We start from the raw sequence: 27,992 nt of genomic DNA, 5'->3' as shown, positions 1-27,992 counted from the left end.
TGAAAGATTCAGAAGATTTCGCCAAAGCCAGGGTTATCGTGACGGCCTGGATGAAAGCAGAACAAGCCGGTTACGTCTGTCAGTGAAGTAACATCTGTGGGTAAAAAAACCAAGAGAGACTTCTGCAGACACATAGAGAATTTCTTCTGAAACTCGGTAAGCTTGCATTTGTTCAGCTGCAGGAGAACAACCTCATCTTCTACGATGAAGACCTGGAAGACTGTGGCATTGACATACGAGAGGCATCCGTCTACTCTGGATTTTGCAGTGCAGTTCTTAGGGAAGAAGAAGTCTTTTCCCAGAAAAAGATCTTCTTCTTTGTGCACCTGACCATACAGGAGTTCTTTGCTGCTCTTTTTGTCTATGACTGTTTCACAAATAAGAATACAAAAGAGCTCGGCAACTTCCTCGATCTGAAGGACAAAGAACATACCTTACTTGATCTTCTGAAGTTGCAGTGAAACAACTTAGTTTGCTGCAGTAATGTGATGGAAAATGTGGGAGTTTTTTTAAGAGAGGGATTTAAATCAAAATGTACAAATTTGGATTGCTCAAACGAAAAATCCATTCAAAGTATATAAGCTGTAAAGTAGTTCTGCACCATGAAGCTGTTATGTTATGAGTGTGTGTGTGTGTGTGTGTGTGTGTGTGTGTGTGTGTGTGTTAGTGAAAGAGAGAAAGTGAACACAAACGCATTAGCTTGGGTTTCAAACACGTCTCTACCATAGACTGTGGCGAAATTACGAATCCTACTATGGCCACGCCAAGACCCGCCCTTCAATAGCAGCTTGATTGGTTGGGATTAGGACCTGGACAAATCAGGTTATGTTACCTTGCGTAACCTTGCGTAAACATGGACGCATGGCCAATAATAGTGATTGAAGGGCGGGTCTTGGTGTGGCCATAGTAGGATTCGTAATTCGCCTGCCGCTCAGCGTTATGGAGCTCGTAGCCAGTCGGTGTCACGTGACCAGCTGGCGGTCTCCTAATTTCGTAGGATATCTCACGTTTTGGTGTGCATAAATTTCCGTACGATATCATAAGGACCTGTTTGTGAGAATGCGTTGACGTTCCACATATTATCGATATAGATATGACAGAAAATACAGAAAAGCATAATAGGTCTGCTTTAAAACAACATTGACACAAGCGTCAGATTTCAATATTAGATTTGATTATGTCGTTAATAAAAGTTCTCATAATCTTTGTATTTTTTGTTTTAACTGCTGTTTTGTTTGTGTTTATCAGCATCACTTTATTACATTATATCTTGTATTAAAATCTGAGTTTAATCATGTTAAGCACCTTATTGTAAAATCCCAAAATACTGAACTGAGTCACTGTGATGAATTAATGTTTTGTGGCTGAAAAATCCAGGCTGACATAAATACAGATTTGGGATATTTCAGATGTGTTAAAACTTATAAATACATGTCAAGCACTCATATAGGCCTACCGTTATTTCATATTTGGGCTTCAATGTTACATGTGAAGATTTAATTTACAAAAGAAAGATAAATGCCATTCTTTATCAAAACAACCCAACTCCAGTTTGATATTTCCTGGAGTGGACACACTTAAAGATGATTTAGGAAGATTTCTAAAAATGAATTCTTTATGTATTTAACCCTAATGTTGATATGTTTCTGATTATTTCTCAGTGTTTACATGTAACCTGTCAATAAAGGAAGGTGTTGACTGAACGTTGTGGTGAAAGATGTCTCACTAACCTCACACACCAGACCCAGAAATCAATCTACTGTGATGTAAACATTTCACTAACTGCAATAGTATTGTAATAGCATTACCGCCACCCACTGGACTGGAGTGTGAACCAGAGATAAATGCAGGAAAGAAAAAAAATAAAATAAAACCTAAATCCTCTTTACTAAATCAATTTCTCTTAGAAACTTAATAATATAGTGGTATATACCTTGCCGGCTGTTTTCCCCAAAAGCCCTGACAGTGAAAATGTGTGGTGGTCTGCCTTACGAAGTGTCTGATAAAGGTGCTCTCTCTGGGTGTTGTAGTCCTTGCAATGAATTATGTGTATTACTATTTCTGGCTGGTGATAGTATGCACATTTTCCATTAGAGTGTTTGCCTATTTTATGTAATGAATAATTAAGACCAGTATGTCCAATTCTGAGACGAGTAATCACCAACACGTCTTTGTATATAGTAAAGATGCCTTCCTGTTTCACTAATGTCCCAGTACTCCTGCCATGTTGTTTGTGCATATGTCCTGATGAATGATTTAACTTCCGCCTTGCTCATTGGGACCTGTAGGTCTACATATGTAATCTTAAGTACTTGTTTGGCCAGAATATCCACCTGCTCATTTCCCTCCACACCAGCATGGGCAGGAACCCAAATTAAACTTGTACATATACCCTTCATTTGCATTCTGTACAATATAATAAATATTTCATTAATGATTCATTGATGATGATCTGCCTGTTCTAATGCTAGAAAGTGCTGAGAAACTGTCAGATGCAATAACAGTTTTGGGTAATCCCTTCTCCTCTATCCACTGTAATGCCAGTAACACTGCCATCAACTATGTAGCGTATAGTGATAAATGGTCTGATAACCTTTTCTTTATTGATGTATCACTCACCAGGATACACACTGCTATACACCCTTTGTCGGGATCTTCAGAGCCATCTGTAAAAATGAAAACCGAGTCTAAGAAATTCTTTTTAACATAATTCTGGACTAAGCGCCATACTGGAAGAAGATCTGACCTATTCTCCAGTTCCTGATGTATGTTGAGATCTACACATGGCAAGGGGAATAACCACGGAGGAATGGAGGAGACTCAAACAGTAGGACTATATTGTAGTCAACCTAATCCAATGCTTGATGCTTTAGCGTCACCGATCCATCCAAAACTAATGAAATGTGACAATAACAACGCCCCTGGAGATTAACCCAGTATGCCAGCATTAACTTGACCACTCTTATACTCAAAGGCAGCTCTCCCATTTCCACCTGCATCGCTGAAACTGGAGAGGTTTTAAAAGACCCACTACAGATCCTCAGGGCCTGAGCTTGTAAGACATCCAGCTTCTTGAGGTGAGATTCTGCTGCTGACATGAAAACTATACAACCACAAGAGTACATTAATAACCTTTTTACATTTATCCTGAATCTTTCCTATATGCATATTCCATGTGACCTTTTCATCAAACTGTACACCCAGGAATCTAATTGCTTTTACTTGTTCAAGAGTCTGATCCTACAGTTTTAACGTCATGGGTGCAATTTTACGTCGTCTTGAGAAACAGATCACCTGAGTTTGAATCCCCATCTATTTGTCCATCCCTCCACCTGAGCCACTGCAGCCTGTACCTTTCTATTTACAAACGCAACATTGCGGCCTCTTATCCACAAAGCCCCGTCATCTGCATACGAAGACCTTCCCACACCTTTATCAACATGACAAAATATATCATTTATCATAATGTTGAAAAGCAATGGACTACAAACGCTTCCTTGCGGGATACCATTCTCCACTGCATAAACACTGGAGTATTCTGCACCTATACTCTAACTTGTAGGTTTCTCTCAAAACCTAATTATATGCTCTACCACCAATTCCCAAAGATTTCAACTTATTAAGTATCCTTCTTTCCAGAGCATATCATATGCCTTTTCCACATCAAAGAATACAGCAATCACTACTTCCTTATTTGTCTGTGCTTTCCTAATTTCTGATTCCAAGCACAACACTGAATCCATTGTATTTCAACCTTTACGGATCCCACTATGATATGGAGAAAAAAGAGCTTTACTTTCAGGGAAATATGTTGATCTTTCAGTAACCATTCTTTCCATGATTTTACATAAATGTGTACGCTGTATAAACTTCATACTGGTAGAGAGAGAGAGAGAGAGAGAGAGAGAGAGAGATGTTACACCCTTCCACCAAGTTTCATGAATGTTCGGCCAGTAGTTTTTCTCTAATCCTGCTGACAGACAGTAGCCTCGTGAGACCGTCCTGATCTTGCGAGCTCCAGTTTTCCACTCGCAGATCAGTCTGGCATCTTGAGACAGAGAAAATTTGGAGCCGTTCGCCAAACGACCGACCAATCAGCGTTGGTTTTGAGGCGGGTTTAGGTGTGACGCAACGGGAAGCAGCTGTTCAGTCTAAACAACATGGCGGCTTCCACCGATGAGATGAGCGTAGCTATCGCGCAAGTTTTATCTGAATTAGAAAGTATTCCTTCATTGAAATTAAGAGCAAAAAAAACGGCACTGGAGGCTTTTCTCTGAGGAAAAGATGTTTTTGCTCTTCTCCTGACTGGTTTCGGCAAGGGTTTGATATTAAGTTGATCTGATTGGTTGATTTGGCCCGTCTATCACCAACATAGGTGGTGATAGACAGATGGTTTATCCAATCAGCTAACCATTATTTTCGCCCCCTTCCCAAAAGTTCTCCAACGGAAAGTTCCCAGATGGATATGCCGAGCAAATGCGAAGCGATCCAGTCAGGTTAGACAGACTCTTTGGCAGAGGTAATCATCAGCTTTTTGACAAACATTTCATTGTCGTTATATTATATTTCAGGTCTTGGTGTTGCTGTTAACAAAAAAAAAACATTAATCAGATCACTTTTATTTATCATTTTATTATTTAATAACAGGCATATAAGACACACGGAAATCCCACAAAAAAAATTGGACAAAAAGAAAATAAATCAATAAATACAAAAAAATTAATGGATCCCTTCAGTTATACAAATACAGTACTGGTAAATTTATAAAATACATGACAGGTAGAGCGTATTAAGAGTATAAAGTAATATCTATATTTCTTTCTTAAATATTTGGCTTTGCAATGTATTTTATAGGAATACTTAGATTCAGAGAAGTTCTTGATAGAGCATTAAATATAAACATTTTATCCAACAGAGTAACTGTATTATAGTACTGTACTGTAATACTGTATATATATGTATATTATCTGGGGACAGTTTTCATCCAGCAACCCCTAACATAATATTTATAGATGTAAAGTTAAAATAAACGTTGAATGGATTTAGCCAATTTTGGATATTGGTCCAGAAACGTGCAACATATAACCAAAAACATAACAAATGCAACTGGTTTTCCTACTTACAGAATCTTCATAAGGATGTTCAATGGTAAACATGTTGAGTTTTTTCAGTAGCAGTAACTTTGAAGAATATCTTAAATTAAACAATTCTTGAGTAGGAATCAAGCAGCCTCTGCTCTGTAAATTAAAATAGATTCTGCTGTCTATCGCTATATAAATAACATTGCAATAAAGTTTTTTTTTTTAATCGTAATAGCAACAATCACAACATTTGCAGTTAAGTGCTGTATATTTTATATATTTATAAATGTATTGCACATATATTTGTTTGACATTTCTTTTTAAATTGAGCACAAAAAAAGAGTGTCCTGATTCACATTTGAAAACTCGGATACTGTAACATTGGTTTAAAGACTTGTCGAACTTTGTCCTCAAGATGGCAGCACAACACACAGAGACACCACTAATGGGGCTCCACCATGCAAACTGTGGAATGTGTATGACTAATGGTGCTTTTCCATTACATGGTACCAGCTCGACTCGCCTCGACTCTACTCGCCTTTTTTGGTTTTCCATTACGAAAAAAAGTACCCGGTACCTGCTAACAGGTACTTGTTTTAGTACCTCCTCCGTCGAGGTTCCAAGCGAGCTGAGGCGAGCCGAAAAGGTGACGTGAAAGCGACAGACGGGGGTGTCCTGAACAAACCCGCTATTTTTAAACAGTTTAGCCAGCTGTGGGTTTTTTTTGCTGCCTCCAGCTTCTTCTGAAACAAAATGTGTCTTCTGGCAACAACAACACACCTTCCACGTTATGTGTGTGTCTCGTGTTAGGTCACGGCAGTTTACTGCGGCGCCGCTTGTTTCAGTTCTGCGGAGGCTCCGGCAGAGCTTTCGCCGTAGCCTAACTACACACACACATGGCCGGCTCCACGCACACACCAGCTGACAAATGTATACATCAGGCCACATATTACACAGGCTACGGTGAAGCTCTGCGTGGAGCCTCCACAGAACTGTAAAACAAGCTCAAGTGGCCTGATGTTTATACTTGTGCGCTGGTGTGTGCATCGATACGGCATAACGACCAGCCACGCTGAGGAGGTACTAAAATCTGAAATGGAAAATGGACGCATAGTGTGTCAAGGCGAGTAGAGTCGAGGCGAGTCGAGCAGGTACCATGTAATGGAAAAACGCCATTACATATCAGCGGCTACATGCATGAAAACAGTCCTGATACTGTCATTAATATAATGTCCAGTACAAGCAGCAGAAAGTCTACACATCTACCTAAAAACACATCTATTCTGAATGTACTTTGGCTAAGAAGATGATGGTTATAAAAATGTGTGGCACTTTGTACTTTGGCTCATTTGAAGCTAATGTTCTTCTATGTGATTCCTGCTGTTCTGAGTTTGTGCCTTCATGGTTGAATGCACTTATTGGAAGTCACTTTGGATCAAGGCACTAAATACGGAAATACAGCAATACAACCAGCTGATCATTTTAAAATCCTTTCTGTTTAAAAAAATGCTTTATGGTTAATGTTGTTACAACTGTGAATAACATAAAACCTAAAGGAAAATCAGAAACAACTGATATTCACTTAGAAAGGACAGTAGTTTGAGCAAGACAGACACACTATATGGACAAACGTATAGTGTTTGTGCATGAACAGCTTATTAGCATTAGCCTTCTGGCTAGGGGGCAAAAGTGCAATATGTGGCAAAATAATTAAAAGTGTCTGCAGGTTGTTCAATGCGTTGGTGTTTCTCAAGTAGCCTTCAGCAACTTTCTGGCCTGAAAAGTGACGCCAATGCTAAAGTGTCTTAAAAGGTCCACTGTGTAGTGTTTTAAGTATTTTATTAGCTAAAATCAATGTCTTCATTCATAAATATGTCCTCATTGGTGTAAAATGACCTCTGCCAATGATCTGACTTGTCCTCGTAAGTGAAGAATTTCTCATCTGTCTTTACATTGGACGGGCAAGTCCAAGGCATAGACTGTATATAAGAATGGACCAACAGATCCCGTGTCTCTGGATGGAGACCAGTGAAGGATATTAGAAGACCTTTTCCGGTGAGCGCTGAGCGTTACTGAGCAGCCTCCAACTGAGAGACACGACGTAAATGTGCCGTGAACAACGTGTCTGAAAGTTGTAAGTCTTCTGGTAGCTGTGCCAAGAGAAATCTCAATCATTCCCAATCTTGCAGAGACGGAGAGCGTAGGTATATGTAAGGAGATAACATAGGCACAGGCTAATTATTGATCACTAAAATGATAGTTAACATTAGTAATTATACTTAAACAGCTAATGTGAGACGAAACTGCCTGCACGCTTCTCCTGTACTATACGGTAATTCCTCTACTATGTGACAGTAAGTCTCGTGGTTATGACACAATCGTTAGCCTATTTTTACAAAAACGTCTGCTACGGAGCCATAACGTGAGGTACAAGGTAATGGAGCCTTTTATACATTGTCGTGTTTCTTTAGAAATAAACAATGGACAAATAGAGTCTTTAAACGCTTCAGATGTAAAGTTATTCGCTGTCAAAGTGGCGCCAAAATGAATGGCAGTCAATGGAATGCTAACGGGGGGTGATCGCTTTGTAGCATTAAAATTGCGCCATAGGAGGTTCGCGGTCCGAGGAGAAGCTTACCCCCTTGGTCCAAGGAGGCTTCCATGTCGCTCCGCCATTTTGAAAAGCTATAATGGCTGAGAGGGACATAGAGCACTAGCCTACCTGTCTACTAATCCACAACGCCTTTTCGTTCAGAGCCAGCGTCACGTGACTGAAACCAGCTGAAACGGAGAAGGAGATCAGTGAGAGGCGCTTGTCGCTGCCCCGGCAAATTTGAAAGCCTGCAACTGCACTTTAGTTCATAATGGAGGATCGTACTCATGCCGAGCCACAGGAGAAGGAATCCTCGTCGCCAAAAAAGAGAAAATTGGAAGACATGTCGTCACAGCTTCTTTGTACGTAACGGCTACCGTAGTTGCAACATGCATTTGAAAAATTGAGGCGCTAGAGAGCACTATTCGTTTGAATGCAAAATACAATTTCACTGAAGAAATTCCTACACCGTTAATTTAATGCTGAATTCTATCTTATTTCCAGCAGGGGGCGACTCCACTGGCTCCAAAAAGAATCTATATTATTTTCCGAATGAGTTGTACTTTCAAGTCTTCTTCAGTACAGCATGATGTTAATTTTGTAAATTTTGGTCCCATTTATCTTAAAAGATGATCAAAAAGGGGACTCTTTAGGGGTGTGGCTATGTGCCGACCAGTCAATCATACAAACATACATTAAAAGTGATCACGTTTGTCTCTGAAGTAAAGGCTGGACTACAATAGAGCTGTTTGGAGCAGTTTGTGAACAGTGTTTTCTGTTGGAGATGGTAAGTCCCTTTGGGCTGGACTTTGGGCTTTTTCACTTTGTAGACCTATAACGTGCACAAAAAAAGATACATAACACAATAAAGGAAAGGGGAAAAGCCAAAAAGCATAATATGAGCACTTTAAACTTTGACCTTCTCACTGTGTGTTTTCACTTCAAAATTAAATGGAACATTTGTTCGCCTAAAAATTTCTTGTTCAGCAATCTGCCAACCAAGATAGCTAGCTAGCGTTAACTGGTAACTTAAGGCAAGTATGCCAGTCTGCGACTTTCCCACTTAGCGCAGCACTGTTGAACATTCACTACAACACTGGCTCAGCCGCATCATCCTCCCCAGCGCCGCCATTTTGTCAACTCTCATAACTGGAGTGACTGGAAAGTCAGAGGACAGTGTTCAAAAAGACGTCAGTAAGAAAATCAACTTAACAATCAAAGTTATAAAATGTCTCTCTACTGCTGGACACAGCCACGTTTGTGCCAACAGGCCCTCACACTCCTCCAGCTTTCAAACCTGCACCGTGCTGACCAGGCTTTGGAGCACACCGAATCTCAACTGACAAGCCAGATGGTTTAATACACCGAACTGTCTGAGAAGCCGTCATTGTAACAGTTTGGACAAGGGCAGGGCACCTGGCAGGTGATTGGATGAACCATCAGTCTATTACCGTCCGCCTTTGTTGTTTTGAACGAACAGTCGCAGCCGTCACACACCTGGGTCTTAACAGCCAGTAGATTTTCCCCGGACTCTGATTGGTGTGGCCTGCTGGTTGTGGTTGTGTTTCGATACCTTCGTTGAAGTAACACAGCCAGGATCAGTAAGACGCAGGCAGCCAGACCCGGGATCTGTGCGCTCAGATAGAGTCGACCACCTGATGTGAAGAAAAACGGAGACAAAAGCTACAGTTACTGGAATACAACAGACACACAAATATAAGCATGATTAGGCTTCTTAAACGTAAAGCACTAACGATTCAAAGTCTGTTTTCTCACCTTTAACATCCGTCTCATTGTTTGGACCTGGACTTTGGAGATTATGGGGAGGCAGCGGCGTCTCTGTCGTTTCAACAGAGCGTGGTTCTGAAAACAAAGATTTGTAATAATTTAGTCACAGAACTTGTTGACACAACAATCCTTCAAGTTTTAAAGCTGTCTTATTTTGACGTTACAGCAGCAGCAACAGCGTTAGCTCAAACTAATATTTCTAAATAATTAATGCAAAATTTCCAGCTTGCTTCTAAAATTTAAATAATACCGGCATATCCCACATGGCTTAATCGGAAAAATGCTAAATTCGTAAAAAGGCTTTATTGTGAAAATTTAAACGGAATATACTGTTTACGTGATGCATATCAAATTTGAATATTGTCATGTTCGGAAAATAGTGGAAGATTAGTGTGCATGTAAACGTACTGACTGATGTTTATTTTCCAACAGTAACAGATTTTATTGATAAAAAAAAGACCAACTTACCAACAAGAAGCATAATAACTGAAGCCCTCCCCAACTGGTGGATTTGGCATCTGTATCTTCCTTGGTCAGAGAGCTTCACGTTGCTGATCTTTAGAGAAATGTTTCCGTGTTTCAGGCCGTCTGTGAACAGCTCCGTCCTCCCAGCGTACGTCGGCTTCTTCATGTCCTCCTCGTGGTGTTTGTCATGGTAACGGTGGACATACCTGTAGTTGCTCAGTGGATCTCTAGGGTCCGGTGGGATGTCGGATCTCCACCACTCCACAGTCAGCTCCTCCACGTCGAGCTGAGGCTCCACGTGACACGGCAGGATGACATCACCACCCAGAGGGGCCACGATTGGCTGAAATGACCCGATCACTGGAAAATAGAGGGAAAATGTTATCTTCTGAAAAGGGAGAGAAGTCTGGTGAGTGAGCGGGAGTCTGGATTCTGATGAATAGTAATTAAGGGTATTGATTTACTAACTAACAGCCAGGAACGTCGTTAGGCCTATTTTAGGGGGGCTCAAGCTATATTCATATTTAGACGCAACAAGTTTTTTATATATATATATATATATAGATAGAGCTACAAAATAGACCTCAACAGTCCCGCCCCTCGTCTGAGAGACCTTGGGTTCCGGAAGTAAAATTCCCATTAATTTTTCCCATAGACGTCAGGAAAAATCCGTATATAAAGAGTTTTAGACCGTGCCTTAGGCTAACCAGATGGGACGTGACTCATAAACATACAACGTATCGTTTCGAGTGAAAAAACGAACAGATAATTCAAAAAAAGTCAAAGGTACAACACTGTGTACATATCGTCATCTCAGAGCGAAGGAACTACTCATCCCATAAACCACCACGCACCACTGAACAAAGGAAGCTAACGTTAGTTTAGCTAACAGCTAATTCGGCTAACCGCTAGCTGAGACAGCATGTAATAACTTTAAAAGACCCTCAAAATAAAACCTGAAAATAACCGTTAACATATATAACGGCTGTTACGTCAGCTGTAGCCGGCTTTACCCAGTGTTAAGTTTGAGTTAACGTTATTTTAGACTGAATCAAGCTGTCAGCTAGCGGTTAGCCGAATTAGCTGTAAGCTAAACAAACGTTAGCTTCCCGGTGGAGGCTAACGTCAGAAGCGTGGAACTGATCGTGATTCGTGCAGTGTCGTAAATCCTCGTGACGGATCGTGCAGGCAGCTCCCCCTCCTCCCCCTCCTCACCAGCATGACTTCCACCAATCAGAGGCATCACTGTGGGATTGCGGGATTGTTCAGGATTGTGGGTAATGACGTACTTATCCAAGACATCGCGAATAAAAGACATTTATCTCTAAACAAGGTTAGTGCCCCATGATTTTTGGCGTCTATATGAGCACATACAATCGCTGAGTCATGTCGGCAAGCTGGTTTTAAGTCTACCATTGACGGTTATGATTTAATGGCTTATACTGCAACTGTCAATGGAGAAATTGCATTGTATTTTTACTTCCGGAACCCGCTGTGGGCGGGACTGTTGCGCTCTATAGCCGAAAAAGTCGTAAGTTAGACAGAAGTACAAAGAGTCGTTGTTCTATCAAGATGATGCACCGTCTCATTGCATTGGTGTGAACTGGCAGCTTTCAGAGCGTTGTGAGTAACTGGGGGATTCATCTCATTGTGTCGCTACTCTTTGGTCTGAACTCGCTATGCTCTCGCTTGGTTTTCTTCTAACAATAAGCATTTGTTGGCAGGTCTAGGTACTATGCATAGCCTAAACTAAATTATTTCATTATATTTATTATATATGCTAGCTATATTCTAACCAATTTAACTTTCTGCATTCTTTGGCTGTGATAAATTAAATAAATAGATTAGAGTAGATGTTGCCTAAATGTAGGCTAGGCTAAAGATGAGCACATGCCCACAGATACACGTGAAAATAAAATGAAAGCAATCCTACATACAGTACATACAGTAGGCTATATACAGTAATCATTACTCCAAATCTTTTATTCCTTCCGCCATCAGGTTATTGTATTTAGACAGTAGCCACTTTAAACAGGATCCGTATTAATATCTTACATGATAAAGTATGCAGTGATACCCATTTTTTTCTTTTTCTTGTACTGCTATTTGTCATATTTGTTTAACTTACCAACTTATTAGCTGTCTGGCCTCTGTTTGTCTGTTTTTGGACATTTTGGATGTTGTTTCATGTGACCAATTTGCATTTCGATTTTTTTTTTATCTTAAAGGATAAGACAGAAGGAACAGAGTAGAAATGGAAGAAGAGGATATGTCTGTTCATTTTTACTTGTTAACATATTGGTTTCTTGACTGATTGTTGACATAAGTGTAGCTCTAATACAGTAACAAAACATGTGAGTGCAAAGATTTTGCAAACGCAAGTTAGAAATACCCTGGGGGCTAAGCCCCCCCCCCCTGTCTTGCAATCCTAGTGACGTCCCTGCTAACAGCTCTTTCCTCCACTTCCACTCAGTCACAGAGACACAGAGAGAAAAAGGCACATGACACAAACCAGCCTGAACAGAAAATAAAGTAGCTGGATCCCAGCGTGTTTATCCCTTCAAAGAAACACAATCTAATCTTCCCAAAAGGCTGCAGACTGTTTAATAAATGCATGATAAAAGCCCTTGTTGGCTTTGTCCCTCGCTGTACCACACCCTCCACACACACACACCAACGCACAAGTATAAACATCAGGCCACTAACGTAGGCTATGGAGAAAGCTCTGTGTGGAGCCTCCACAGAAACATAAGTCAAGCTTTATGCTCCACATGCTCTCCCTCACTCTCTGGTCTATAGACTTGTGGTAGGGCCTCATCTTAAATACAATTATTAGAATCTGAATAAAGTAACTCATGATACAGTATATTGTTATTTTCACTGCTAAAAAACACACTAAGACAACTGAACACTCTAGTGCTGCCAGTTTACTTTCCATAGACTGTGGCTGCACTCCATGGTTCTGGTTGAGATAACTATTGTTGTGATTTGGCACCATAAATAATATTTATGTTTATTTATGTAGTATAAAGAACAATTACAACATGAATACATGACTACAGCTATAGTAAAAGTATTTTACTTGATCCCCAGATTCTCAAATGCTCTGTGATACATAAAACTAATTCACAATGCTATGAACGGCACAGATACAATATAGGACACTGTGCATTTATTACTGAATGAAACATTTGTTTTTAGTTATTATTCTACTCCAACTTATAGAAAACAGGCCTGCTTCACATTAAATAAAAATGTAGGATGGTTGCTTGCCTCCTACCCAGCTCACAGGGGTCATCACAACATAGCAAGATAATCAATCAATCAATCAATCAATCAATCAATCAATCAATCAATCTCTCAATCTCTCTCTCTCTCTCTCTCTCATTAATGTCCAATAATAACGTAAAACCGGAGTAGTAGGCCTAGGCTACAAATGTTTATTTTAACAGCACAAATGCATCACAAACATTTTTGGGAGATTTGGACATTAATGGAGGACTGGGTGGTCATTACTTAAAACCCTTCACAGCACAAACGATAACTTGTACGGTACAAAACGAATAGCAGTGTTTTTAATAATTATTGGATGACATGGGGGGGGGGGGGGGGGTGCAGCTTCACGCAGATTCAAGATCTCTCGTTAAACAAACTAATTGTAGCGACACACATGAGTTTATGTCTTACCTTCACCGGCCATGCAGACCACCACAGACAACGTCCAGAGTAGAAAAGTGAAGCTAAGCACGAAGTCCCCGACATGGTCCATTAAAATACAGGATAAAAAGAAAGAGACATCCCGTCTCTGTTCTTCACTAGCGCTACGGCTGCAGTCTAACTGAACGTTGACACCTCTCAGCTTTCTTTCTATGTTTCTTTCCCGCTCCCATGGATACGATAGCCAACGTTTACGTCCCATACACACACATCTGACTTAATTAAAGGCCCCGACACCTGCGTCAGCGGAGAGGGGAAATACACGTCTCTGTTTAGAAAATGTGAGCCGGCGTTTGGCTGTTTCCCCACATTCTTTCACTACCGTCGCGCTTTAAGGAAAAATCTTTGGTTGTTTACCCATATTCTTTCACTACCGTCGCGCTTTAAGGAAAAATCTTTGGTTGTTTACCCATATTCTTTCACTACCGTCGCGCTTTAAGGAAAAATCTTTGGTTGTTTACCCATATTCTTTCACTACCCTCGCCCAAGCTCTTAAAGAAATAGTGCTCGAGTTTAATTTTGAAGTTTTTACAGACACTGCTACACAAGTTTCAGTCGTTGCCTTCGCTGATAAGAGCGGCTGTGTTAAAGTGATATTCCACCCCAAATTAAGCTTTTTAAATGAGATACACTCAGCCCCTCTGGGAAAAAAATGGCTGTTAAAAGTTGAGTTTTAAGTTTCTCCATTTAGAACATTGGTTGGGATCAGATCGTTTATTTCCTGCAGCAGCAACAATAGTTCAATAACGAGTTTTCCAACCGGAATCCTTTAGAATAAAAGCTCCATCTCCACAAATATCAACTGATAAACAAAAACAGCACAACATATACGAAAATGCTCAAATATTTCTTTTTAGAAATGTGAGTCTTTGTTTAAAAAGTAATTTAGGCACGTTGTGTTGGGGTGGGGTATATTGACAAAATCTGTTTGGCATTGGATCCCAACCTTTGGATGTGTGAAGTCCTCTATATGTTATCTTTACATCTTTTCTTGGAAAATTCCCCTTTGATTATGCACACATTATACATCTAAATAGCCCTCCTGTTCTTTATCCTGTGCTGTACATTTTCATATTTTCATCAAAATATGAACTTCACTGACTTTGTCTCAATCCTAGTGCATGACCCTGTGGAGCCTGCCAGCAGATACATGCATCAACTCCGGCTCACTGATTGGTCAAAATGTCTATTGCAAACAGTCACTTCCTTTGTAAACATAACATGATCACATTTTCATTCACATTTCTTCAAAGTTCAGTTTATTCATCCATACAAATCTACAAAATCACAGTTCTTCCATCCTGATCAACCAACACTGATTACAGAGGTGCCAGACACACACACACACACACACACACACACACACACACACACACACACACACACACACACACACACAAAGTAAACAAAGTTCAGTGTGCCGGAGTGAAAGTGGTCGGCCACATCAGCAACGACCAGAAACTTTATTGTGTGCAAACTAATTGACATTCCTGTATGTAAACACGACATGCCAATTTATATAGAAGAATGGTTTGAGAAGTAACTCTAACCCTATCCCTTTTATTCCACCGTGAACACCTTTAGCCATGGTGCGGAATGGAAAGCTACAAAATGTTTTTAACACGTATGCCGTTAATAAATCCAGCGTTGCTTGCTGCAGCCCGGGAAAACCCTGACGAACTTCCGGCAAAATTTGAGATTAGCTCTGCAGGTCCGTCTGGCCGAGAGCCCATTCAAGCCCATTTCCAAGGTTACCAAATCAAGGCACCAATCACAACCGTTGAGGCGGGCTTTACACGATGACGATAGCAGCTTTTTTTTACATTCAACATGACGGCCACCGAAGCGCAGCATTTATTTATTTACTTTTTTTTTTAATAAATCTTTATTAAATCTTTAGGATATAAACAGTAAGAACAAGCAAACAGTCATTAATACAGAAAAAAACATAAGTCAAGAGCAGAGCCAGGGGGAATTCAATTTCAAATATATACATTAAAAATAGAGCATATAACTGAATGGTTTTAGCAGCTTTCTTATTTTTTGAATCATAGTTTTGATGTAGCCTACTGTTACATTTCCTTACCAAAAGCAATGAAAGAAGGTTTAGAGTTACTAAATTTGGCTTTGTGAATATGATATTTCCCTAAAATGATCAATACATTATTTAGGTATATTTCTTTCTGTTTTTTACTTTTGTTGTCATGGAAACCAAACAGTACATCTTTCCTTTCCTTTCCTTTTTCAAGAAAAATCAGAGACAAGTTTATCAGTAATGTATCGGGAGAGATCTTTCAGGAAAGTGGTGGTGTAGGGACATTGCCAGAACAGGTGCACCATTGTTCCTGAGCTTGTAAGACATCCAGCTTCTTGAGATGAGATTCTGCTGCTGACATGAAAACTATACAACCATAATCTAAAACAGGTCTCATGAGTGCCCAATATATGTTTTGTAGAGATGATCTACTTGCTCCCCACTCCTGTCCAGCCAAACAACGGAGTACATTAATAACCTTTTTACATTTATCCTGAATCTTTCCTATATGCATATTCCATGTGACCTTTTCATCAAACCGTACACCCAGGAATCTAATTGCTTTTACTTGTTCAAGAGTCTGATCCTACAGTTCTAACGTCATGGGTGCAATTTTACGTCGTCTTGAGAAACAGATCACCTGAGTTTGAATCCCCAATCTATTTGTCCATCCCTCCACCTGAGCCACTGCAGCCTGTACCTTTTTATTTACAAATGCCAAATTGCGGCCTCTTATCCACAAAGCCCCGTCATCTGCATACGAAGACCTTCCCACACCTTGATCAACATGACAAAATATATCATTTATCATAATGTTGAAAAGCAATGGACTACAAACGCTTCCTTGCGGGATACCATTCTCCACTGCATAAACACTGGAGTATTCTGCACCTATACTCTAACTTGTAGGTTTCTCTCAAAACCTAATTATATGCTCTACCACCAATTCCCAAAGATTTCAACTTATTAAGTATCCTTCTTTCCAGAGCATATCATATGCCTTTTCCACATCATAGAATACAGCAATCACTACTTCCTTATTTGTCTGTGCTTTCCTAATTTCTGATTCCAAGCACAACACTGAATCCATTGTATTTCAACCTTTACAGATCCCACTATGATATGGAGAAAAAAGAGCTTTACTTTCAGGGAAATATGTTGATCTTTCAGTAACCATTCTTTCCATGATTTTACATAAATGTGTACACTGTATAAACTTCATACTGGTAGAGAGAGAGAGAGAGAGAGAGAGAGAGAGAGAGAGAGAGAGAGAGAGAGATGTTACACCCTTCCACCAAGTTTCATGAATGTTGGCCAGTAGTTTTTCTCCAATCCTGCTGACAGACAGACAAACCGAAAACATGACTCTTTGGCAGAGGTAATCATCAGCTTTTTGACAAACATGTAAGTTGTTTATTATTCAGGTTAAGTTGATTTCAAAACATTTCATTGTCATTATATTATATTTCAGGTCTTGGTGTTGCTGTTAACAAAACAAAAACATTTATCAGATCACTTATTTATCATTTAATAACAGGCATACAACACACTCAACACACACGGAAATCCCACACAAAAGAAAATAAATCAATAAATACAAAACGATTTATGGATCCCTTCAGTTATTCAAATACAGTAAAATACATGACAGGTAGAGCGTAATATCTATATTTCCACACATTTCTTTCTTAAATATTTGGCTTTGCAATGTATTTAATAGGAATACTTAGATTCAGAGAAGTTTGTGATAGAGCTTTAAATATAAATATTTTATCCAACAGAGTAACTGTATTTATTATCTGGGGACAGTTTTCATCCAGCAACCCCTAACATAATATTTATAGATGTAAAGTTAAAATAACAGACAGACAGAAAAACAGACACACTATATGGACAAACGTAGAGTGTTTGTGCATCAACGGCTAATTAGCATTAGCCTTCTGGCTTCTAATGTAGTAAAATAATACTTAAAATTGTCTGCAGGTTGTTCAATACGTTGGTGTTTCTCAGGTAAAGTAGCCTTCAGCAACTTTCGGGCATGAAAAGTGGTGCTAAAGTGTCTTAAAGCAGCCATATTATGCTAATTTTCAGGTTCATAATTGTATTTTAAGGTTGTACCAGAATAGGTTTACATGGTTTAATTTTCAAAAAACACCATATTTTTGTTGTACTGCACCGCTCTCTCTCACTGCTGCAGATCCTCTTTTCAGCTGGTCTCTGTTTTAGCTACAGAGTGAGACCTCTTTTCTTCTTCTGTACTATCTTTGATTGCACTGCACATGCCCAGTAGCTCAGATATAGATCATGTCAGCTAGCTAGCTCCATAGACAGTAAAAGAAAGGCTGTTTCTACAACTTTGGTCAGTTACAAGGCAGGATTAGCTGGGAGACTTCTAAATGAGGGCGCACATGGAAGTAGTTCTTTTGTAGATTATGGTGAACTTGTGTGTGTTGTAGCAGTGCTTTGCTATTGAGAACGAGGTAGCATGCTAGCGTTAGCATGCTAACGCTACGAGCTAATGGTTGCGGTTAGCCTGCTCGTTTCGGGCTTGTGACGTCACAAGCCGTGCCGATTTTGAACAGCTCACCCAGAGACTGAAGGCAGGACACATTCAGAAACCGTATCTCACTCTAAACAGCATGGATGGATTTTTTTCAAAGTTTGTATGTGTGTGGAAGCACCAGAGACACAACATAACACCCCAAATCCCAGAAAAAGTGATTTTTTCATAATATGGGCACTTTAAAGCTGAATCTTATCTTCCAGCAGACTCCACTGGCTCCAACAAGAATCTATATTATTTTCCTAATGAGTTGTACTTTCAAGTCTTCTTCAGTACAGCATGATGTTCATTTTGTAAATTTTGGTCCCATTTATCTTAAAAGATGATCAAGAAGGGGACTCTTCAGGAGCGTGGCTATGCGCCGACCTGTCAATCATACCACAGGCTTAGCAATGCTAACCATGCTAACACTGTGGACATTAAAATAGGCCTGAATTTGTTCTTGGGTGTTGTTCGTGTTTATCTTAAACTTTGACCTTCTCACTGTGTTTTCACTTCATCTAAGTTAACTGGAACATTTGGTCACCTAAAAATTTCTTGTTCAGCAATCTGACCAACCAAGATAGCTAGCTAGCGTTAACTGGTAACTTAAGGCAAGTATGCCAGTCTGCGACTTTCCCACTTAGCGCAGCACTGTTGAACATTCACTACAACACTGGCTTAGCCTCATCATCCTCCCCAGCTCCGCCATTTTGTCAACTCTCATAACTGGAGTGACTGGAAAGTCAGAGGACAGTGTTCAAAAAGACGTCAGTAAGAAAATCACACCCAAACCTGCACCGTGCTGACCAGGCTTTGGAACACAACTGACAAGCCAGATGGTTTATTACACCAAACCGTCTGAGAAGCCGTCATTGTAACAGTTTGGACTAGTGCAGGGCACCTGGCAGGTGATTGGATGAACCATCAGTTTATTACCGTCCGCCTTTGTTGTTTTGAACGAACAGTCGCAGCCGTCACACACCTGGGTCTTAACAGCCAGTAGATTTCCCCCGGACTCTGATTGGTGTGGCCTGCTGGTTGTGGTTGTGTTTCGATACCTTTGTTTAAGTAACACAGCCAGGATCAGTAAGACGCAGACAGCCAGACCCAGGATCAGTAAGACGCAGGCAGCCAGACCCGGGATCTGTGCGCTCAGATAGAGTCGACCACCTGATGTGAAGAAAAACGGAGACAAAAGCTACAGTTACTGGAATACAACAGACACACAAATATAAGCATGATTAGGCTTCTTAAACGTAAAGCACTAACGATTCAAAGTCTGTTTTCTCACCTTTAACATCCGTCTCATTGTTTGGACCTGGACTTTGGAGATTATGGGGAGGCAGCGGCGTCTCTGTCGTTTCAACAGAGCGTGGTTCTGAAAACACAAGACTTGTAATAATTTAGTCACAGAAGTTGACACAACAATCCTTCAAGTTTTAAAGCGGTGTTATTGTGACGTTACAGCAGCAGCAACAGCGTTATCTCAAACTAATATTTCGAAATAAATAATAAATAAAAGATTCTAAAATCTAAATAATACCGGTATATCCCACGTCTTAATCGGAAAAATGCTACATTCGTAAAAAGGCTTTATTGTGAATATTTAAAAACGAAATATGCTGTTTACATGATGCATATCAAATTTGAAAATTGTCATGTTCGGAAAATAGTGGAAGATTAGTGTGCATGTAAACGTACTGACTGATCAAATGTTTATTTTCCAACAGTAACAGATTTTATCGATAAAAAAAACTTACCAACATTAAGCATAATAACTGAAGAACTCCCCAACTGGTGGATTTGGCATCTGTATCTTCCTTGGTCAGACTGCTTCACGTTGCTGATCTTTAGAGAAATGTTTCCGTGTTTCAGGCCGTCTGTGAACAGCTCCGTCCTCCCAGCGTACGCCGGCTTCTTCATGTCCTCCTCGTGGTGTTTGTCATGGTAACGGTGGACATACCTGTAGTTGCTCTGTGGATCTTCAGGGTCCGGCGGGACGTCCGGCCTCCACCAATCCACTGTAAGCTCCTCCACGTCCAGACAAGGCTCCACGTGACACGGCAGGATGACATCACCACCCAGACGGGCCACGATTGGCTGAAGTGACCCGATCACCCGAGGCCGATCTGGAAAATAGAGGGAAAGTTTATGAGCCCAGGAGTTTGGGTAACAGTTGACTGTTTCCTGCAACAACAAAGCACAGTCTCTTTTCTTTCTCGTCTTCGTGAAATCAAGCTGCATTCGAGTGCCGTCGGAAACGTTGAGACCTATAAACGATCTGACAGAAAACAGCACCTGGGAAATATAAAGTCTACTTGCGCTACAATGGGGGGGTTAAAGGACACAACAGGACGTCACACAAATGGGCCGTTGAAGTGACCCTCTCCCCGCTGCACCACCCTGTGGCAAAACACATGAGCAGGGGCGTTTCTACGACCCATTTAAATAAACTGAATGCAAGCAAAATAGCGTTTAACTACAGTTTAGGTCGTGCAGACCAACACACAAGAAAGAGTAGTCTAGGATGCAGTCCACAAATTGATCAACCAAAATACTGGATAAAAACAAAGATCCACAGATTGATTTTATAAATATTTTTATAAGTATGTCTTTAGAATGTGTATCAAAACAGATTATGCACTGAATAATGTTCCAGTTTAAGGGATAAAGACAAATATACAACCAAATTAAGATCAATGAGGGGGATCATTAAACATAATTTTAGTTATTTGAAAACAGCTGTATTGCTGTGAACTAAACTATTTATGAGGACTCAATTACTATACCTAAGTTTTCAAATAAAATAGCATGAAAGCACAAGGACAATTTGCCTCTGACACAAGACCTATTCAGCAGTTTGGTTAACCACTGCTACTTACCTACTTACCACTGTTACTCGTTATTAAAATTAACATATTCTGACAACAAGCTGCCTCTTTGTGTAACAGACTCGGAAAAATTAATCATTTGGATTTATTCAGTCAACTAAATGTATCTAACAAAAAGTGGTTTCTGTCAAAAGAGGCCTTGTGCCATATGAAGGATATCTTTCTGTGTTAATCATAGTTTGTTTTTTATTTAAAGGTCTAAGATCCATGTGGCTGCATAAAGGAATTCTATTTTTTTGTATTTTGAATTAAGCTATATTATCTAATATTAAACCAACTTTTATTTTGAGCCCCGATACAACAACATCATTCATTCTCGTGTACTGCTCTAGATCAGCCACTCTGTTCTCTAGGAAAGTGAGTCTCATGTCCTTCCCTTCATTTTGAAGCCAGAGAGCCTTTACTTCCGCAAACCAAGTCTAAAATGGATTTTTGCTACAGCCTGACAGCGGTAATTTCCTCAGAGAGAAAATCAAGTCGATTTCCTCTATCACCGGTTGCTTCCTTTTGTCATGCCTGGTTCTCAAGAAGGGAAACAAACTGTTATCTCAACTTCACATCACAAGCCCTACCCTACTTCTTCTCTCGCCGGTTTGAACAGCACGTGCCCCGCGAAGTCTTCCTTGTCAGTCTGCACTTCTCTGCTCCTCATTCAGTGCATAATATAACCCAGAGTAACCAGTCCACTCGACCTCTCTGCCCCAGCCGTCCAAAGCTCCTGTTCCTGCGGTGTAAACACTAACACTTCATTCCCCAACGAGAGTTTTGTAAGTTGCTGTTTTTTTTTTGTCAATAAAAAAGAAAACACTAAAGCGTGTTTTACAGTAACAGTCTTCTCCTGAACAGAGGTGGCGCTAATGAGGAAAGGATTACCGGCTTTGCTCTTTCTACGGACTAGAAGAAGAAAAAAAATCAACAACTGTCAATGCTCCCATCCCCGGAGCTCCTTCCTCTCCCCCAGTGTCCCGATCATAGACTGTATATAAGAATGGACCAACAGATCCCGTGTCTCTGGACGGAGACCAGTGAAGGCCTTTAGAAGCACTTTTCCGGTGAGCGCTGAGCGTTACTGCGCAGCCTCCAACTGAGAGAGACGACGTCTTCTGGTAGCTGTGCCAAGAGAAATCTCAATCATTCCCAATCTAGCAGAGACGGAGAGCGTAGGTATATGTAAGGAGATAACATAGACACAGGCTAATTATTGATCACTAAAATGATAGTTAACATTAGTAATTAAACTTAAACAGTTAATGTGAGACGAAACTGCCTGAGAGCTTCTCCTGTACTATACAGTAATTCCTCTACTATGCGACAGTAAGTCTCGTGGTTATGACACAATCGTTAGCCTATTTTTATAAAAACGTCTGCTACGGAGCCATAACGTGAGGTACAAGGTAATGGAGCCTTTTATACATTGTTGTGTTTCTTTAGAAATAAACAACGGACAAATAGAGTCTTTAAACGCTTCAGATGTAAAGTTATTCGCTGTCAAAGTGGCGCCAAAATAAATGGGAGTCAATGGGACGCTAACGGGAGGTGATGGCTTTGTAGCATTAAAATGGCGCCATAGGAGGTTCGCGGTCCGAGGAGAGGCTTACCCCCTTGGTCCCGATTAATGGCCTTCACTGGTCTCCGTCCAGAGCAACGGGGTCTGTTGGTCCACTCTTATATACAATATATTATATATAAAAAAAAAAAAAAAAAAATGAAGCGTGATTTCTGCGAGCTCCTAGATGCTCTGGCCTACAATGGTAAACGGTTCTTTATCTCCGGTCCTCTGCCTCCGCTCCACGGCATGGAACGTTTTAGCCACTCTCTTAGCATCAACACCTGGCTTCAAGCAGCCTGTAGAGCTCGAAACTTAGCTTTCATTGACAATTTTAACCTATTCTGGAAACGCCCAACTTTCTTTTGTGGTGATGGCATACACCCAAATGGCCTGGGTGCACGTATTTTATCAGACAATCTGTTCTACATTGTTAGGAATTCATATCCAGTCTGACTGTATACCGGGTGTACTCACACTAACCCGGTCACTTCCGGTCTCTACCTGTCCACACCTTCCCCTACAAGTCTCTCTACCTCCCCCTTGCGGTTGAAATTAGTTACTTCCCCCACTTTTTCTCAAGCCCTTGGAAACAGTGTTAACCCCCCGTATTGCCAGTCACTGACAACAACACAGCCTCCTCTCTATTCTCCTATTCAGACTATTTTAACTGTAAGGTCCTCACTCCCGGGGAGGCGTACCAGCAGATCAGTGTCCAGGTATCTGTGCCCACTGGCCCGGGCTTCTGCTGTGCCTAGCAGCGGGTTCGTGCCTCTCAGGATGGCGCTGATAAATGCTTGTTCCATCACCAACAAGTCTTTTATCCTGAATGATTTATTTACTGAAAAATGCCTTGATTTTTTATTCCTAACCGAGACTTGGCAGAAAAGCATGGAATTCAGAACTCTAATTGAACTTTGTCCACCAGATTGTCGTTTTATCAGCACTCCAAGGACCTCGGGCCGGGGTGGAGGGCTCGCGGTGGTTTACAAAAGACACTTTCAAAGTCGGACAGTAACCTTTGGGGTGTTTTTCACATTTGAATTACAGTTGACCAAAGTCGGTAGTTCAAATCCTTTTTATTGCGTTTTAATTTACCGGCCCCCTGGTTCAAACAGTTCTTTTATTTCTGAATTCAGTGATCTTTTGTCCTCTACTATTGGTTTGGAAAAAAGTGGTTATGATTGGTGATTTTAATATTCATGTCGATGACAGTTCCTGCACCTTCGCCGCAGATTTTCTTAATGTCACTAAATCTTTTAATTTTATCCAACATGTGTCTGGTCCCACACATGTTGGGGGTCATACTTTGGACCTTGTTTTTACACTTGGTCTTAATCTTGACTCTATCTGCACTGAGGAGCTGCATGTCACTGACCATGACTGCATTTTACTCAGCCTGTCTTTTAATTTGGATTTACAGCCCAGTAAACGCCTAAGCAGTTTGCGCATATTAAACCATCTATCAGCGGAAAGGTTTTCTGCTGCATTTGACCAAAGTGCAGTGTTGTCTTATAAGACTGACATTAATGGTCTTGTTCACTCATTCAACACGTATTGCTCATCACTTTTGGATAACGTGGCTCCAAGTAAAGAGCGACTTGTCCCTGCTGTTAATTCATCCCCATGGTTAAATGACTCCACTCGCTCTTTGACGTTTATGTCGGAGGGCTGAACGACAGTGGAAAACCACCAAGCTTCAGGTGCATCGGATCCATCACAAAGAACTATTATTTGAATACAATAACATGGTTAAGGAGGCAAGGACATCATACTTTACTAACCTTATTGCTTCTAGCAAGCGTAATCCCAAAATCCTTTTTGACACCGTTAACAATCTTGTAAATCCCTCTCCTCCTGAAGTGCCAGTCTTTTCGAATAATGACTGCAGTGACTTTCTATTGTTTTTTGAAAATAAGATCAGAGATGTCAAGAATAGCATCATCTCCACTGCTACGGTATGTTCTTTTCAGTTCACTCGGCCATATATATATATATATATATATATATATATATATATATATGAGAAACACACTGAAACATTTACAACAATTTACAATATGCACAGCGATTTAAACATAAATTATAAACGACTACTTACAAGTTTGTCAAACAGCCTTTACTACCTTCTTTGTTCAGTGTTTTAGCAATAAGTCTATGCAGATGTCTCTGATTGGCCGTTACAAAAGGAAGTGAGCCAACTGACATTTCCTTTGTGTTAATCTTGATACCATAACTAAAGGCAGTTGCAGCCAGTTGGACTGTTCATATTTTGCATCGATAGTCCCCTGGACTCTATATGTTAAAAAAAAAAAAAACTTTTTAAAATACAAATAAACAAGAAAGAAAGCCTAAACAAGCAGAGCAGAACTTCCTCTCTGTTTAATTCTTACACAGACTTGTAATAACGTGTGATGTTGAAAACATGTTTCAAAATCATTTCATAATAGCCTATTTATTTATTATTTAGGAGAAACAAACGTTAAATAGCCTATATGTAGGCTATTTAATAATAACCCCTTTGTTTCTTCTACTTCCACCAGAACATGAGTTAGTTTTTAATAAGACTAAAGAACATTTAGTGAAGCACACTAATGGATTTTAATGGACCGTTGGTGTCATCTAGTGGAGAAAAATGGCAATAACAAGTATTTATACAACAGCTACAGCAGTCTGCGCATGCGTGAAAACGCCTCAATGTTTACATACAAACACGGAAAATAACAAGAGGCAGTATGCGTGCAGATTTCTTATTAGTTCGTGAAATTTGAAAACGGTCAGGTTATTTATTTGATCTTACTTGAGCTAACCAACGTTAGCAGCTACCAGCTACAGTTGACTAGTTACTTTAGCAGCAAGTAGGACCTAGTCTAGAGATACTCTGTCCATCAGGGAAGGTCAAGGAGTCTTTATTATCCCCGAGGGGCAATTCGTTGTGCAGCAATAGAATGCAACATAAACAACACATAAACCATACAAACAACAGACACTATGAATAGAGGGCACACAAAATACATACTACACAGAAGTCCTCATTTCACAATGAATTATTAACAAAGCCTATAGCAGCGGGGACAAAGGAGTTTTTGTGTCTGTTTGTCCTGCATTTAGGCAGACAGAATCTGCGGCCAGACGGCAACAACATGAAGTAGCCGTTCAGGGGGGGGGGGCTCATATCAGCCAAGACTGACTGGGCCTTCTTCAAGGTCTTTGACTCATATAGCGATTTTAAGTCAGTCAGGGTGTTGTCGGAAATTTTGCCACACACTTTAAAAATCTTTTGTAAATCACCCAGAGTCGAGGCAGAGAAGTCGGGGTCAGTCCAGGAGACACAGTTCAAGGTCCGAAAGATGAAACCAGTTGATTGTCAAAAAGAAACGTTTTACCGGAGCCTGCAACAAGCGCTGCCACTCATCATCACGCTCTTCGCCTAGCCTACTAGGCTACTACTTTCTACTAGTGTTGTCTCTCCGACAACAGTAAATTAAATGGAAAGAGCCAATAAACACACACACACACACACACACACACACACACACACACACACACACACACACACACACACACACACACCATTGCCATATTAATTCTAATTCTATTTTTATATTTTAGTTTTCAGAGTGGTATTAGTAGCCTACTTTTACTGCAGTAACTGTTAAAAGATCTGAATACACATGAGTAGCCTACAGGTCTTACCTTCACCGGCCGTGCTGACCACTATAACGTTACTGAAGAAAGAGTACAGTAAAAGTCCAAAGTGAAAATGTGAAGCTAAGCACGAAGTCCCAGGAGTAGTCCATAAACATATCGGATAAAAAGAAAGAGACATGCTGTCTGTTGAGTTCATCACTCCAAACAGAAGGGTTAGGGTTAGGGACCTGCCTCCTCTTCCTGCTGATGACTCTGGCAAGCAGCCAATCAGTCAGCCAGTCAGATAATAGACGTAGGCTATACCCAATACCCTAGATGCGCGCTTTATTAGTTTTTTAAACATGCCCTCCTTCATTTTTACATAGGCTAGGCCTACATAAAGTGGGCGGGGCAGGAGCAGGGAAGTGAAGGAGCTCGTTCACTATCAGCCCATACTCGGACTGCTTCAAGTGTGTTTTATTATCCATCTTATATTAATTATGACATTCTATCGCCGTTTTTATGTTCATCCTATGTCTGCTTATGTCATGCAATTTCTTTATTGTACAGTAGGCTAGTCATATTTCTTGTATGAAAGGCGCAATACAAACATTATTTATAAAAAGTATCATTAACTGCTTTTTAGAAATCATAATGCAGACTCATTTCAACGAGGCTTGGTAATCAGCTGCAGGAGTTTCTGATTTAGAAAGTTTGTGATCTGTATCATGATTAATCATATTAATGCTTAAGTCTCGCAAAAATAGAATTCCATCTATGCATTTACAGTTAATGTTGGAAATAAAGAAATCACACATAGACTACTATCTAGTAAATAAAACGTATAAAGAAAATATTAACTGACATAAGTTATATTACATGTTTCTGTGACATATCAAGGTGAGTTGTCCTATGTTTCCATATGAAATTAAAGTGCATTTTGTCAATCTGTTTTGATAAATTTGTTGTCAAGTTTTTCTGCTGTCAATCGGAAGAGTTCCTTCCTAATCTGCCTCTTAACTACAGATTATTTAAGAGCCATTGGTTTCATTTCCTGATTTCTTTGTATAACAGGATTGAAGTTGAAGGAAGTTCTCCTCTGTGGATCATTGGTAATAAATAGGCTATTCTTAAATATAGTATTTCGTTTTTTAATTGGAATGTCTTAAATAACAGATTAAGAGCTCCATTTAATATAGAAAAGCACACATTTATTTACATTTAGGTATACAGACTGAAAGCCTTAAAAACTCCATGATAACTTCAATGGGTAAAAAAAACTGCTTTTATTTTTCGCAGGATTAATGTGGAGTCATCTGCCAGTTATGATTAGTTCACACATAATGAATGAATGCGTTTATCATGTAGGAGTCCCTGCATTCGTCGTTGTATTATTATCACTTCGTGTGGCAGTAAAGATGCGTTCAAATGCAGCAGGATGAGCCCAGGTGGAGTTAACTGCTGGAACAGGTGCAGCTGCGGGGTTATAAACTGAACTGAATAATGATCATAAACCACTGATTCTTGGGAATTTGGATAAAACAGGTTTTAAAAAGTTAGTTAAATTACATACATCTGAAGGTATTATTAGCCTATAGAACAAGGTCTTGGCTGTTCAGCAATGTACCGGTGCGACCTCCTCATTTTGTATTCTTTTCATAAAATAGGTGTTTTTCCAGTTATTACTTTGTTTTTGTCAAC

At 40.1% G+C, this 27,992-nt stretch overlaps 2 protein-coding genes and 2 long non-coding RNA genes across 5 annotated transcripts in view; 1 reads left to right on the top strand and 3 right to left on the bottom strand.

Moving 5' to 3' along the window:
- The window catches only part of LOC116060411 (butyrophilin subfamily 1 member A1-like), a 33,389-nt gene extending 6,822 nt beyond the window's left edge, over nt 1-26,567 (bottom strand). The window contains exons 1-5 of one of the 2 annotated variants that reach the window (XM_035993745.1): nt 26,358-26,567; nt 19,985-20,353; nt 19,516-19,602; nt 19,011-19,394; nt 8,581-8,954 (exon numbers count right to left, since the gene is read on the bottom strand). In XM_035993745.1, coding sequence (XP_035849638.1) covers nt 19,069-19,394; nt 19,516-19,602; nt 19,985-20,353; nt 26,358-26,508 — 933 coding nt within the window. In that variant the 5' untranslated portion in view covers nt 26,509-26,567 and the 3' untranslated portion in view covers nt 8,581-8,954; nt 19,011-19,068. Of the gene's footprint in view, nt 1-8,580; nt 8,955-19,010; nt 19,395-19,515; nt 19,603-19,984; nt 20,354-26,357 lie in introns of those variants that run through there. The other variant, XM_031313952.2, reaches the window with a different exon arrangement.
- Nucleotides 52-18,104, top strand: LOC116060414. The gene is made up of 3 exons (XR_004107494.1): nt 52-470; nt 1,967-1,975; nt 18,095-18,104. It is a non-coding gene; the product is annotated as an uncharacterized LOC116060414 (long non-coding RNA).
- LOC118493539 (butyrophilin-like protein 2) lies at nt 8,581-13,733 on the bottom strand. Its single transcript, XM_035993746.1, has 4 exons — nt 13,615-13,733; nt 9,931-10,287; nt 9,451-9,537; nt 8,581-9,329 (listed from the first exon to the last, which is right to left on the bottom strand). The coding sequence occupies exons 1-4, from the start codon at nt 13,694-13,696 to the stop codon at nt 9,031-9,033; spliced, it is 825 nt and encodes a 274-aa protein (XP_035849639.1). The 5' UTR covers nt 13,697-13,733; the 3' UTR covers nt 8,581-9,030.
- On the bottom strand, nt 17,183-19,001 carry LOC118493543. The gene is made up of 2 exons (XR_004895494.1): nt 18,421-19,001; nt 17,183-17,739 (listed from the first exon to the last, which is right to left on the bottom strand). It is a non-coding gene; the product is annotated as an uncharacterized LOC118493543 (long non-coding RNA).
- Nucleotides 26,568-27,992: the final 1,425 nt, after the last annotated feature.

The sequence above is a fragment of the Sander lucioperca genome, chromosome 17, assembly GCF_008315115.2.
Source record: "Sander lucioperca isolate FBNREF2018 chromosome 17, SLUC_FBN_1.2, whole genome shotgun sequence".
Classification (NCBI taxonomy): Eukaryota; Metazoa; Chordata; class Actinopteri; order Perciformes; family Percidae; genus Sander; species Sander lucioperca.
This window is presented reverse-complemented; position numbering and strand designations above follow the sequence as displayed.